Source organism: Doryrhamphus excisus, linkage group LG15 (assembly GCF_037039965.1).
Source record: "Doryrhamphus excisus strain RoL-2023G ecotype Guam linkage group LG15, RoL_Dexc_Guam_v1.1, whole genome shotgun sequence".
NCBI classification, from domain to species: Eukaryota; Metazoa; Chordata; class Actinopteri; order Syngnathiformes; family Syngnathidae; genus Doryrhamphus; species Doryrhamphus excisus.
This window is the reverse complement of record NC_136371.1, coordinates 2,715,415-2,728,984: the sequence shown is the minus strand read 5'-3', so window position 1 is coordinate 2,728,984 and position 13,570 is coordinate 2,715,415. Positions and strand designations below refer to the sequence as shown.

At 41.8% G+C, this 13,570-nt stretch overlaps 2 protein-coding genes across 4 annotated transcripts; one reads left to right on the top strand and one right to left on the bottom strand.

Annotated features, from left to right (window-relative positions):
* The first annotated feature begins 842 nt into the window (after positions 1–842).
* cables2a (Cdk5 and Abl enzyme substrate 2a) lies at positions 843–9,341 on the top strand. Of its 2 annotated transcripts, XM_058051381.2 has the most exons (9): positions 843–1,391; positions 2,745–2,837; positions 4,433–4,510; positions 4,669–4,765; positions 6,724–6,892; positions 6,975–7,072; positions 7,214–7,320; positions 7,390–7,594; positions 8,320–9,341. In XM_058051381.2, exons 1-9 carry the CDS (start codon positions 874–876, stop codon positions 8,458–8,460), a joined length of 1,506 nt encoding a protein of 501 aa, XP_057907364.2. In that variant the 5' UTR covers positions 843–873; the 3' UTR covers positions 8,461–9,341. The 2 variants fall into 2 exon arrangements, with proteins under 2 accessions (XP_057907364.2, XP_057907365.2); XM_058051382.2 differs by lacking the exon at positions 4,433–4,510.
* Positions 9,263–13,220, bottom strand: LOC131104330 (proteasomal ubiquitin receptor ADRM1-like). Of its 2 annotated transcripts, none has more exons than XM_078796570.1 (10): positions 13,103–13,220; positions 12,527–12,750; positions 12,336–12,452; positions 11,004–11,127; positions 10,773–10,859; positions 10,605–10,704; positions 10,302–10,540; positions 9,981–10,145; positions 9,768–9,870; positions 9,263–9,448 (listed from the first exon to the last, which is right to left on the bottom strand). In XM_078796570.1, the coding sequence occupies exons 2-9, from the start codon at positions 12,734–12,736 to the stop codon at positions 9,776–9,778; spliced, it is 1,137 nt and encodes a 378-aa protein (XP_078652696.1). In that variant the 5' UTR covers positions 12,737–12,750; positions 13,103–13,220; the 3' UTR covers positions 9,263–9,448; positions 9,768–9,775. The 2 variants fall into 2 exon arrangements, with proteins under 2 accessions (XP_078652696.1, XP_057907369.2); XM_058051386.2 differs by having other exon boundaries at positions 9,988–10,145.
* Positions 13,221–13,570: the final 350 nt, after the last annotated feature.

Below are 13,570 nucleotides of genomic sequence, written 5' to 3'. Positions count from 1 at the left end.
TGGGTGCACTGAAATGCATCGGAATGTTATGTTTGTGTCCCCGCCAGGGACAAAAATTTTATAATTATAATATATAATATGTATAATAATAAATCACAGGGCACATATAGACAAACCATTCACACTCACATTCATACCTATGGACAATTTGGAGTCGCTAATTAACCTAGCATGTTTTTAAAATGTACTGGGAGAATGTGCAAACTCCACCCAGAGATGCCCAGGCGGAGATTCGAACCTACGTCTTCCCGATCCTAAATGCTAACCACTCATTAATGCTAAACACATTAATATCACACATGATGCTAACTTATTTGTTACAAATTCAATTCATAGTACTGTTTGTTATTTATCATTCAAAAAGAATACACCATTCGGCCATCATTAGTGTACTTTATTCATGATTTATTTACATAAAATGGTGTTTGTGATGAAAACGATACCATTACAATGCAAAAGTATTGCTCGTGAACTCATTTTCATTAACTATTTAGCATAAAGCAGTATACATGTTTTATATATTTCGTAGTTTTTGTGGCTTTATCTTTCAATTGTAAAATCAATCATAATCTATCATATATATACAGTACCTTAGAGTAAATTATAGTATATGTATAGCCTACGATTTATACTAATACACTAAAACCAGTGAATTTACTGGTTCCTTTGTTTCCAGGATTGCCCTCCACGATAGCCACAACCAATCCACAACTAGAATAAAAAAATATGTATTGTTTGACACATTTGTTAGCCAATCAGCTACGAATATCTAGGTCTCATTTGCATATAGTGTGCTAGACCCAATCATTATGCAGAGAGGCGGGCTATTTTGTTCCTTTTCCTCTTCTGCCAACAACCACATTTCAAAGTAGAATGGCGACAGCTATATGTGGCCACCCGTCGATTGGCAGCAGCAGTAAACCAGCCAAAATACGCCGAGAACAGCGAAGGAGAACCAAAGACTCCAAAAGGAGACAAGCGGCTTTGCTTTTTCTCAACAATATCTCACTCGACGGGCGCCCTCAGTGTCACTTTAACGATGAAAATGCTGGCCGAAAAAGCACAGAGCAACAGCGACTCGGGGACGCCGCCGCAGATCTCACGTCCCCGCCTCCAGATAGCCAAGGGTCGGTGTCGCAGGTGACAGACCCCGCTCCTTCGGCCGGGAGCTCTTTCTCCAGTTTTTCTGGAGTCTTCGGTCCTTCGGTGAAGTCTGCCGAGGCAGCTGTCATCGGTGCCAACGAGGTGTTTTTAGAGGGTGGCGGTACAGCGGAGAGCCCAGACGCCCCTCTGTCCGCCTTTACCGGCGGTCAGCAGCAGACCTCCAGAGTCAGGTCAACCCCCGCACAGAGCCCTCTTCCGGCCGTCTCTTCTCTGGATTCTCGACCCAGGTAGGTGCCTCCACGGCGTCGTACTGTTGTCTTTATTTTTAACACACACATTCAATCCAGAAATGATATGTAAATGTTACACTTAGGGGGGAAAAGTGGGCTAATAAATTGACATTAAAAGCACAAGCACTCTCCAAGAAGCAATGAAGTCTGTAAAATTAAATAATTAAAAAAAATCAAAAAATTGTTACAACTATAATGATGAAAATGGTAATATTAATGATGATTATAATAATAGTGATAATAATAACAATAATAATGGTAATAATGATAAAGATTATAATGATAATGATAATAACAATAATACATTCTTGTTCATATTTGACGTAATCTATTTATTTTCCACATTATTATTTATTATTACACGGGAGCCAGGCAACGACATTTCGTTGGCAATTTCACTGCTGTGTTATTGTGCAATGACAATAAAGAAAGTCTATGTCAGAGGTCTCAAACACGCGGCCCGCGGGCCAAATGTGGCCGCAGGACACTAGTTTGAGGCCCCCGCCTTGATATGAAAGTTTAATGTTAGTGCGGCCCGCGCAAGTTTGATATGGATGCTGTATGGTATCATGTACCCAGAAAAAATTATTACGTTTGATTAATGTTCATGTTAAAGGTTAAATAACTGTTAATAGTTATCCTCCCTATCCGTGTGGAAGTGGTAAGTTTTTGGCTATTTAAGTTTAAAAGGAAATAACTTGAAGGCTATCGTTTAGGTCGCTAGCTCTTTAGTTTGTGAGTTAGCATGTGTCTCAAGACCCTGCAGTTGCACAATATGTTGTAAATAAAAAGAGTATAAATGTGACTATAGTCGTGTTTTGTCATGTCTACAGGGCTCTAATAATGCTTTGTTCATTTTAATCTGGAAAAATAATTTGTCTACCCACCAACTATATGTGGTTTCTTAAGTTTTTGTTATTTGCCGTTTTATTATTATTATTATATTTATTTATTACTGATTGATTGATTTTCTTTATTCTTGATTTGTTTATTTATTTTTCATCTTATTTTGTGTAGAAAAATAAAAAGTAAGATATTTGAGAACAGTGGAATGTTTTATCAGAGCTTTTCTTGTAGAAAATTGGAACCAAAGCGAAGTTTTTTTTTAATTTTTTGTTTTTAATAAATGCGTTTTTTTTTTGTTTTTTTTTGGAAAACCTGATGCGGCCCAGTCTCACCCAGACCCGAGCTTCAGTGGCCCCCAAGTAAATTGAGTTTGAGACCCCTGTTCCATTCTCATAATATGTCATGTTTTTCCCCATACACCCATATATGATGATATATGATGTCATGATACTTACATCAAAAGCATATTGTTTGATTAATGTACCAATCTTAATGATCTCACAGATTGAGGAATGTATCCGGTTCTCCTGGACCCAAGGTGCCAAAGAAGGTCCACTTCATCAAGAACATGAGGCAGTACGACACCAGGGGGTGTAGGTGAGGTCAACACATGCAACTTCATTCAAAAGTGATCCATTACACAAACAGAAAGTAAAACAAGCTGCTTCATCCGGACGTGTTGTTCTCATAAGTTGCTTAAGCAAGTCAATTCATCCTGCAGAGGAATTGCAGCTGCTGGAAGGGGATTACTTCAGCGCATTTAATCACCCTAGGGTGCCTTACAAGAGCCCAAAGAGCTTCAGTGAGGACATGTTACACCCTGTTTTCATCAGTAACTTAACCCCCCCCTGCAGATATTAGATTTGCTTGAAATATGTAATGGTTTCGTGTGACGAGGGTGTGTCATTAGTCAATGATTGTGTATCTTTACCTGTGCTGCCATTTGCATTTGTCACCATTTCACCATTGACTTAAGAGGGTGAAGCAATGCCATGTTGACTCTCAGGCGTCACTTTGTGTTGTCGCTCGGATGACGTTGGACTTGGTGTTGATGTAAAGTTGGCAGAGTTTGATAAGTTTTGTTGTTGTTCTTCTAGTAAGATGGAAATTTTGCTATGGATAAAATTTACTGTGGTATTCTAAAACTAAATCATGTTCCCCCAATTGAAAAGAGACTTGACGATAACAGTTTTTCTCAAGCCATAATTATAATACCACCACGGTTAGCATGTTACACAGGTTGGCTGATAAAACATTTGTAGAAGAAGCGAAGAAAGACATTGAAATATACTTGGAGGATAATGATAATGCCATGGTGAACCCCAATATTTTGTGGGATTCCCTTAAATCAGTTATAAGAGGAAAATATATTGCTAAAACTGCAGCTATAAAACAAGAAAAGAAGGAATTAAAAAAAAAAAGGTAAATACTACTCATAACTGAACAACAACGACATCAAAGATGCTTCCAAAGATGCAGGAATTGGATATAATGTATACTATAGAAGTCAAAAAGGCTAAATCACTTCATAAAATCATTCCATAAAACATAAAATCATTACATACAATACCATAAATTCATAAAAAACTACATTGAAGAGTGCAGATAAAATACTTTCACTTGTCAAGGGAGACCTCTTGACAAGTAGTCAGGAAGTACTTGGGAGTGTGACCGATCACAGCGGAGTGGGCGTGCTTGTAGGCGGGCTTAAAATCCAAGGAAATCCAAAATCAAAGAGAACACAGCTGGAATAGGTGCAGATTCTGGAAGATCTAGAAAGGTTTCTAGGCGGGTTATTGTGTGTAGCTTGCTCTATAGGAGTCCGCAACTCAATACAAAAAGGGCCATGTGAAGGCAGTTTGTGAGTCCAACAGTAAATGTACCAAAGCTGTTATTACTTCTGCAGCCCATTTAGGCAGCAGGCTAGCTGAGCATGACTTACTTGCGCCCTCTGGTGGTGGTTAGCTACTAATGAATTCCAATGTGCCTTGTTAGCTGTAAGACAGTAATAAAAAAAAGGTAATATTATTGATGAGGTTGTTGTTTTCTCCCACATTTGTTATAAAGATACTGCTGGCTGTTTAGTGTAGACTGTGGGGGCTTGTGGCAAAGTGTTAGCTCAATGACTGACGTGGCTATCTGTTGTGTGTGTGTGTGTGTGTGTGTGTGCCTGTATTTGCTGTGTCCCGTAGGATCATGCTGATTTGTGCCAAGCGGTCGCTATACGCTGCTTTCTCAGTGCTGCCCTATGGAGAGATATCTCACCTCAGGTACACGGATAGCTAAACCCCTGCTCACCCGCCTCCCGCTGCCCATCCTCGTACCCGCCGCCTCTTTTCTGTTTCATCATGCTGCCGTGTTGTACGTACCATGTTGTGCTCAAGGGGTAACGGCAGAGTATGATACAGTTGGGATTCTCTGTGAACAGTGATACCAAACAGGAGGCGCAGAGAAGGCAGTCCTCCGTGGTGGCAGCCGACCTGCTTCCGTCCCTGGAAGGTGTGGAGCCGGACGCATGTGGCCAAGTATGTAATGGTAATGGTAATGGTAATGGTAATGGTAATGGTAATGGGAATGGTTTTATTTCATTTGAACGTGCATCAGATTACAATTGAATGCATCACATAATCAGTTCCCAGTTCCACATGTCCAAAAGGAGTAGGAAGAAGTAAAGCTTATTAAATCCTACCCCTCCATCTGGTACTTTTACAATCAGTAACTGTTACATTTGTTCACTTCCTGCTTTCCATAATACAGTTTAAGGGTTTTTTTCAACAGTTTTTCCCCAGAGTTATATACAAATACAGTATGCAGATAATATGAAATATGAAAATATGATAATATGAAACGAGATGACCATATATAACCAGTAGGGTGCATCAACAAACACAATAATTGAATTTTGATATGGCTGGGTACTAAACGTGTTCCAATATATGTAGAAACAACACATAGAAAATATTTTTCTAATACATGATTATTTAGGGGTGCCACCATACATCTGTTTTTGTGGAATAAAGTGGTGAACAGTTCAATGGTCGTATTTGCACCCCTATTACATATTACTAGCAAATTTGTGGTTTTGTCTTTGTAATTTGAATGATTTGTAGTCATATTTTGTCAGTATTTAGTGCTCATTGCCTCTACTGTAGCTAACATTAGCTAGCTACAGTTTGCTAATGGCGGTTAGCTAATAGCTGAGCAAGCATAACATCAACAACAGTAATATAGAGTAGACGGTATTACTGATGCCTCATATTTATTGAGAGTAGTACTGTAGTACTACATAATCTGATATACACTTGTCCATTTATTATTTTAGTCACTGTTTAGTGCTCATTGCCTCTACTGTAGCTAACATTAGCTAGCTACAGTTTGCTAATGGCAGTTAGCTAATAGCTGAGCAAGCATAACATCAACAATAGTAATATAGAGTAGACGGTATTACTGATGCCTCATATTTATTGAGAGTAGTACTGTAGTACTACATAATCTTATATAGAATTGTCCATGTATTATTTTAGTCACTGTTTAGTGCTCATTGCCTCTACTGTAGCTAACATTAGCTAGCTACAGTTTGCTAATGAGAGTTAGCTAATAGCTGAGCAAGCATAACATCAACAATAGTAATATAGAGTAGACGGTATTACTGATGCCTCATATTTATTGAGAGTAGTACTGTAGTACTACATAATCTTATATAGAATTGTCCATGTATTATTTTAGTCACTGTTTAGTGCTCATTGCCTCTACTGTAGCTAACATTAGCTAGCTACAGTTTGCTAATGAGAGTTAGCTAATAGCTGAGCAAGCATAACATCAACAATAGTAATATAGAGTAGACAGTATTACTGATGCCTCATATTTATTGAGAGTAGTACTGTAGTACTACATAATCTTATATAGAATTGTCCATGTATTATTTTAGTCACTGTTTAGTGCTCATTGCCTCTACTGTAGCTAACATTAGCTAGCTACAGTTTGCTAATAACAGTTAGCTAATAGCTGAGCAAGCATAACATCAACAATAGTAATAATATAGAGTAGACAGTATTACTGATGCCTCATATTTATTGAGAGTAGTACTGTAGTACTACATAATCTGATATACACTTGTCCATTTATTATTTTAGTCACTGTTTAGTGCTAATTGCCTCTACTGTAGCTAACATTAGCTAGCTACAGTTTGCTAATGGCAGTTAGCTAATAGCTGAGCAAGCATAACATCAACAATAGTAATATAGAGTAGACAGTATTACTGATGCCTCATATTTATTAAGAGTAGTACTGTAGTCCTACATAATCTGATATACACTTGTCCATGTTGTTCAAGACATCAACTGCTTGTATTGTTTCTTGAATTGGCTCATCGTTGTGCATTGTTTGATTTCCTTACTGTTGTTTGAGGTATGTGCGTGAATAGACGGTGACGGATACAAAAACAAAAAAAAAGTGCCGTCTCCTTCTTCTTCTTCCTGGTCAGACTGTGTCATATGCTCGGTTCCTCTATCCAACCAACGCCTTGATGAGACAGAAGAGCAGCAGCATTCCAGAAACCTGCACGCCTCAGACCCCGCCCATGCGTCTCCGTGGTAACGCTCCGAGGCACATCAACCCCGCACGTGTAAATAATTCTGTGGCCCATGAACCATGTATGTAGAACATAAAACATACCTACGGTACTTGGTTGACCTCCGACATGTTAAGGTTCTCCTGCTGTTGATATCATCTCAGGTGTGGACGAGGTGGCGGAGTATGACCCCAACCTGCTGAGTGACCCCCAGTGGCCCTGTGGGCGGCACAAGAGGGTTCTTATATTTGCATCGTATGTGGTGAGCGTTGGTATCCGTCTGTTTTCTACACATTCATCCTGAATTTGGAGTCAATCCCAGCTGACTGGAGGACACATGGAGAAAGGCCACCATTGGCTCCCGTCCATCTGGGCTTTCATCACGTTTGTTGTGTCTCTGCAGACGACCGTTATCGAGTACGTAAAACCGTCAGACCTGAAGAAGGACATGAACGAGACCTTCAAGGAGAAGTTCCCACACATCCTGCTGACGCTCAGCAAGATAAGAAGGCATGTTCTCATCTCCAATTCTTCACCCTCATTGCACGTCTGATGGAGTAAATATCTTCTCTGCGTCAGCCTGAAGAGGGAGATGCGGGCCGTGAGCGAGGAGTGCGCTCTCCAGCCGGTCACCATAGCGATGGCGTTTGTTTACTTTGAGAAGCTGGTGCTGCAGGGTCGCCTCAACAAGCAGAACAGGAAGCTGGTGGCTGCGGCGTGCGTTCTGCTAGCAGCGAAGATCAGCAGCGATCTGAGGAAACCTGAAGTCAAACAGCTCATTGATGTGAGTCAAGGAACACATCATCCAACTGGGGCGGCACGGCGCTCGAGTGGACCTCACAGCTAGGAGACCAGGGTTCAATTCCACCCTCGGCCATCATGTTCTCCCCGTGCATGCGTGGGTTTTCTCCGGGTACTCCGGTTTCCTCCCACATTCCAAAAACATGCTAGGTTAATTGGAGACTCCAAATTGTCCATAGGTATGAATGTGAGTGTGAATGGTTGTTTGTCTATATGTGCCCTGTGATTGGCTGGCCACCAGTCCAGGGTGTACCCTCTTGCCCAAAGACAGCTGGGATAGGCTCCAGCACCCCCGCGACCCTCATGAGGAAAAAGCGGTAGAAAATGAATGAATGAAATATTACCGGGCGGTCGAGTGGTTAGCGCGCAGACCTCACAGCTAGGAGACCAGGGTTCAATTCCACCCTTGACTATCTCTGTGTGGAGTTTGCATGTTCTCCCCGTGCATGCGTGGGTTTTCTCCGGGTACTCCGTTTCCTCCCACATTCCAAAAACATCCATGTTAGGTTAATTATCTGAATGTGAGAATTTCTATAATTGACTGACAACCAGTCCAGGGTGTACCCCGCCTCTCACACAAAGTCAGCTGGGATAGGCTCCAGCACCCCCCGTGAGGAAAAGCGGTAGAAAATGAATGAATGATCATGTTGTAACAACTTACTTGTTGTACCCCCCCCCCCCCCCCCATCCTCATCCTGTCCGGAGCAGAAACTAGAGGAGCGTTTTCGTGTAAACAGACGGGAGTTGGTTCCTCTGGAGTTCCCGGTGCTGGTTGCCTTGGAGATGGGACTCTACCTGCCCGAGAGTAAGGTGATGCCACACTACCGTCGACTGGTGCAGCAAGGCTAGTTTGGAGCACGCCGTAAATGTTATGGCTGGGTGTTATTTCTGTTATTTCTATTTGTCTGGTGTGGAGTGGAGTGGAGTGGAGTGGAGTGGAGTGGACTTCTGTGTTGGTTGCTATGACCGTCCTGAACTCTACATTAGAGACAAACCACAAGCACATTTGTGTGCTTCGTTTTGGTGCTTTTGTGGTATTTTGGTTCTGTGCTCTTTTTGGATTCTGCACCTTTTGCCATTTCTAGATTTTTTTTTTTAAACCAAGGATTCAAACAATTGATTTAAACTCACTGTGACGTTGATGCAGTTTTATCTCTTTCAATGAACGCCAACATTGTTACGTGTATCTTATGGCAGCTCAGCGCTACTTTAATGTTTGTCTCCACTTTAACTGACGAGGATTACTGTGAAGTGTGTGTTTGACACAACACGCTGGGATTCAATCCCGTGTGGCTCATTGGCACATCTTTTATTTCTCAGGAATTTTGCTTTGTGACGTCTTTAGCTGTCGTGTCAAAGCAAACCCAAAGAACCCGTCATCAGCCCTCCCATAGAGGAGATGTTGTGATGAACGTTGTCCGATGTATAAAAGTGCCTAGAACTCCGGTGGGGATGACTTGAGTGGAGACTAAAAGAATGTTATTTATTGTGTATTGTGGTGTTTCTGTAAACATCTTAAATATGTAAAACTACTGAAAATGTTCCTGAATGTTGCTGTAAAATTTGTCAGATTTACGGTTATGACTAAACATAAACTTCATGATGTCTGCTGGTTTCTTGCTTTTTACTGCTCCTTTGCAGACATGCAGCATTGTATCATAGATTTATTTTTCAAACGTGTTGAGGAAGCTGAGACATCTAAATAAATACATCATATTTTCCAAAAAGGATTATTAGTCCAGGCTCATGTCCTCATCGTCGTCCTTTTTGTCTTTGGAATCGCCGCCGTCTTCAGACGTTGTCTCGGTCTCCATTGCTTTGGCAAAAGCCTCCACATCTGTGGAGAAATATCAAATGTTCTAATTATAACCTGCATGGTTACCGTGGTTACAGGTCACTCTGCATTATTTCTACTAATTAAGGTAACCAAAAATTACATACAGCCCATTTGTGATCATAATTATGAATTAATTAATCGCTTTGGTTGTATTCTACCACTGATTCCATTATTGTGGTTGTTTGCATGCATCGTAATCTCACTGGTTTTTGTTTTGGAGCAATAAAAATCCCCCCCCGCCGTCCCCCAACCCATCCTTTGATAAGCGGTAGAAGATGCATGGCTGGGCAATAAAACAATTGTGTGCAAAAAGACTGACCTCCATTGTTAGCGGCGTCCACGGCCTCCGTCGGCAAACCAAACTGATTCATTAGCGGCCCCAACTGCCCCGATGCCAGAGCGCTGCTGAACATGCTCATCGCCTGCAGGCAGCAAATGAATACAAAACGTTGAGAATGAATGCGACGCTAACTACCACGTGGGAGCTGCACAGGTTCCTGCTGAAGGAACGTGATGTTTCTAGAACTCTAACACTTTGCCTGTTGAAACTGTGGCGAGCTGAGCGTGTTGTGGAGCTCCTCCGTACTCTGAAGCAGAGACTCTCCAGTGGGCAGGAAGGGGGTCAGTCTCTGCTGAACTTCAGGGTTGGCCAGGATGGGAGCCATCACCTCTGGGGTCAGGACACTGGCCAGGTCCACTGTGGGGGACACCATACATAGCACCACGTCCATTTTTACAAACATCTATTTATATTCGTGTGTCCGTATTATTATTTACCTTATTCCTCATTGTGATGCTCATTATGAACTATTGCAGGTCATGTTCACCGTGTTTAAATACATCGCAGCCTCACCTCCTGTGCCGCTGGCAGGCACGTTCATGGTTGCCAGGATGCTCTGCAGATCCCGCAGTTGGATGGGCTGGGTAGGGCTTCCCGCCGCCGCTACAGTAGGCGCAGCCGGGGTGGGCGGCGTGCTAGCAGGCGGGGAGGGGGCTGAGGTAGTGGAGGGGTTGATGGGTGTGGTGGAAGCCTGGGAGGAGCCAATTCGACTGGTGACGGAGGTAGAGGTGGGGGTGACGACAGTAGACGGGCTGAGAAAGAAAGGAAGATGAAAGATGACGTCTGAAATACCAAAAAGAAAAGATGGTACGATACCTTGTGGAGGAGTTGCTGGCAGAAGGAACGCTGCTGCTGCTGCTGCTGCTGCTGCCCAAGAGGTTGGCTAAACCTGGCCCAGCTAGTGCTCCAAGACCGCCTACGTGTGAGGAACATCTAAATGAATCATCTTAAATCAATACAATTATGAACTAAGGTCATACTTACCAATGCCACCAAGTCCAGTTGGTCCAATCAGCTGCATGAGCTGGTTGTGGCTCATATTACCCAGAAGGCTCTGTAGACCACCCTCACCTTCACATGAGAACAGAAGCTTTAACAAGGAGGACTAGTTCCGTATGTATTAAGAGTTGCCACCAGATACACAGATGGCGTTGGCTACATCGACCATGTTCCCTTTTAATGTCGTCCCATAATAGTTGAACTCATGTCTGGTACCTCCCAGAGCAGACAGATCATGTCCTCCACTGCCACCGCTCCCAAGAGCTCCAGGAATGGGGGGGTTATTGAGATATTCATTGACTTTACGACAATACTCCTCGTCCTTGTCAGTCTTGGGCTCCTAAAATCAGAGGGAAAGCAGTTTGGTTTGGCAGAGAGGTTTTCTTTAAGCATTACGTGTGTTAATGGGGGTGGAAAATAATCGCTATTAATCGATAGATCGATGCGAGTGCATCGGCTCATTCACTGGGTATGGATGCAATTGACGGGTGAAATCTAGATTCATCGCGATGAGTTTGTGGGTATCGGTAAAAATCCAATGCAAGCGCAGTTTTATTAATGTTCAACTCCACCCCCATATGCTGTTCCCCAGGTGCAATGAATGTGTTATGCGCTAACGATGGACCTGCGCGATAGATCGATAGATAGCGCTGAGCCCGAGATGGATCCATCGTTAGCGCACAAAACGATTTCTGCGCTCACGATGGATGTGTGTAGTTTGTTTAGATGCCAACAGATGGCAGCGCTGAGCGTTGTTACTTACAAGAATCAACAAGAAGTCCATGCATGCAAATTTATAATCTTTGATTAATTGTCAAGCAGTTCACTTTCTCGGCGGGGGGAGTGTGAACCCCTAACCGCTAACCCTAATCCTGTCATTGTATGCAATTAGCAGATCAACGATTGTCATTATATCGTCAACGCAGTGTCAAAACATCGGTCTCCAGCGCAAGGCAGTTACATCCATCGCAAGCGCAGATCCATCGTTGGCGCGTAATAAATGCACCATCATTACCTTGTAGCGGAAGTTCTGGTGACACACTAAAAAAAAAATAGCAAAAATGCTATTGTGATAATTATGTCAGATAAATACATTTACCATGAACATGTCATGTACATGTACGTGAAGAGGGTGAATCGTATGGCATTGTATCGCTGGCACTGCATGTATATGTATATATATATATATATATATATATATATGATCAACCTCCACGTGCAATATTAAGGCTCTAAATGCGATATATTAAGGTCTATGTGAAGTATTTCTATAGTGTACAGACTGGTCATACGTATATCTCATCTCGTTTCATATTATCTACATACTGTATTTGTATATAACTCTGGGTAAAACTGTTGATTTTGTTAATACTTGGGTTGTTTATATTGTTTATTTTTCTATATTGTGTATTTTGTACTGCTTAACTTATTCTGTACAGTGCAATGCAAATTTCCCCATTGAGGGTCGAATAACGGCATATCTTATCTTATCATATACTATATACACATATATATATGTATAAATATGATGCAGACTGATCAGCATACCTGCATCCAGAAGAAAAGTCTTTTGGAACCAGCTTTGAACTTCAGAACATAGACACGTCCAGTGGTGCACTGGTTGACCCGTTTGAACTCACAGTCATCAGGGAAGATGATCAAGTCCTGCATGAAGACATGGCGACCCGTCAAGATTAAACAGATTAGACCCAGACATGCCAATAAAGTCCTACACCTACATCATCCACATTCCCTGTGGTGCGATCCTTCCAGCAGAAGTGGATGAGGGAATCATCGGTCTGCTGGATGTACACCTGACCTTTGCGCTTGTCAGGGGTCACCGTGCTGGCCTTCATGGACATTTTACCAGCTCTGAACTCCACCAGGTACTTGCTGGAGGACCCACGGGACCCAGATACCATGCTGGGGAACAAAGCTCCAGAGGCCATGATGAGTCGGACTACTGCAGGGGAGACACAGTAGGTTGAAGCAAGAGCATATTAAATGTCTGACTGAAACACACTTTGTTCCGATTACTGTATGTTTTAAGCGATTTCTGTACGAAACAGTCATAATTCGGCTAGTTAATTATGTATTGTATGGCTAGCATTGCTTGTTTTCTGATATTCTGGTTGTTTTCCTGCTGCTCTTCCAGCTACTGGATGACTCCGCATCTTGTAACCAAACGCCTGTTCTCACAATTCACAGCGTTATTTGGCAATGTGTATTACTAACACAGTTATGTCCGTCACAAACACCGCATTACTTGATTTAAAAACTTCAACAAATATTTAAAATCTAAGATTTATACTTACGGTTCACCGCGTTATCAACCAGAAAAGCACTTGGTCAGAAGGATGACGGTGATTGGACTGTACGATCACGTGCTTCACCGTGATTGGTCGGAGTTTTTGTCATAGTTGTTGGTTTTAACTGACGTCAAGTTCGGTAGAGACGGCACGTCAGAATCTGAATCGCCTTTATTGTTATTGTAATTGCATACAACGAAATTTGACTGCATTTTGTAAAACGTAAAAATAAAAATAAGGGAAATAATAAAAATAAAACAAGGAATAAGAATATAAATATAAAAGTGGCAGGTGTTGTTCAGAATAAGTGTAAATACATGTACATCAAATACAATAACCTATACAGTAGCAAAATTAGGAATTGTGCAACGGAGTTAAAAATGCACTTTATTACTTTGTCTAAATGTGTGAATTTACTGTCATTTAGTAATCTTTATGTCAATTTTATCCCAGTGAGTTATTTATTTTTCTTAT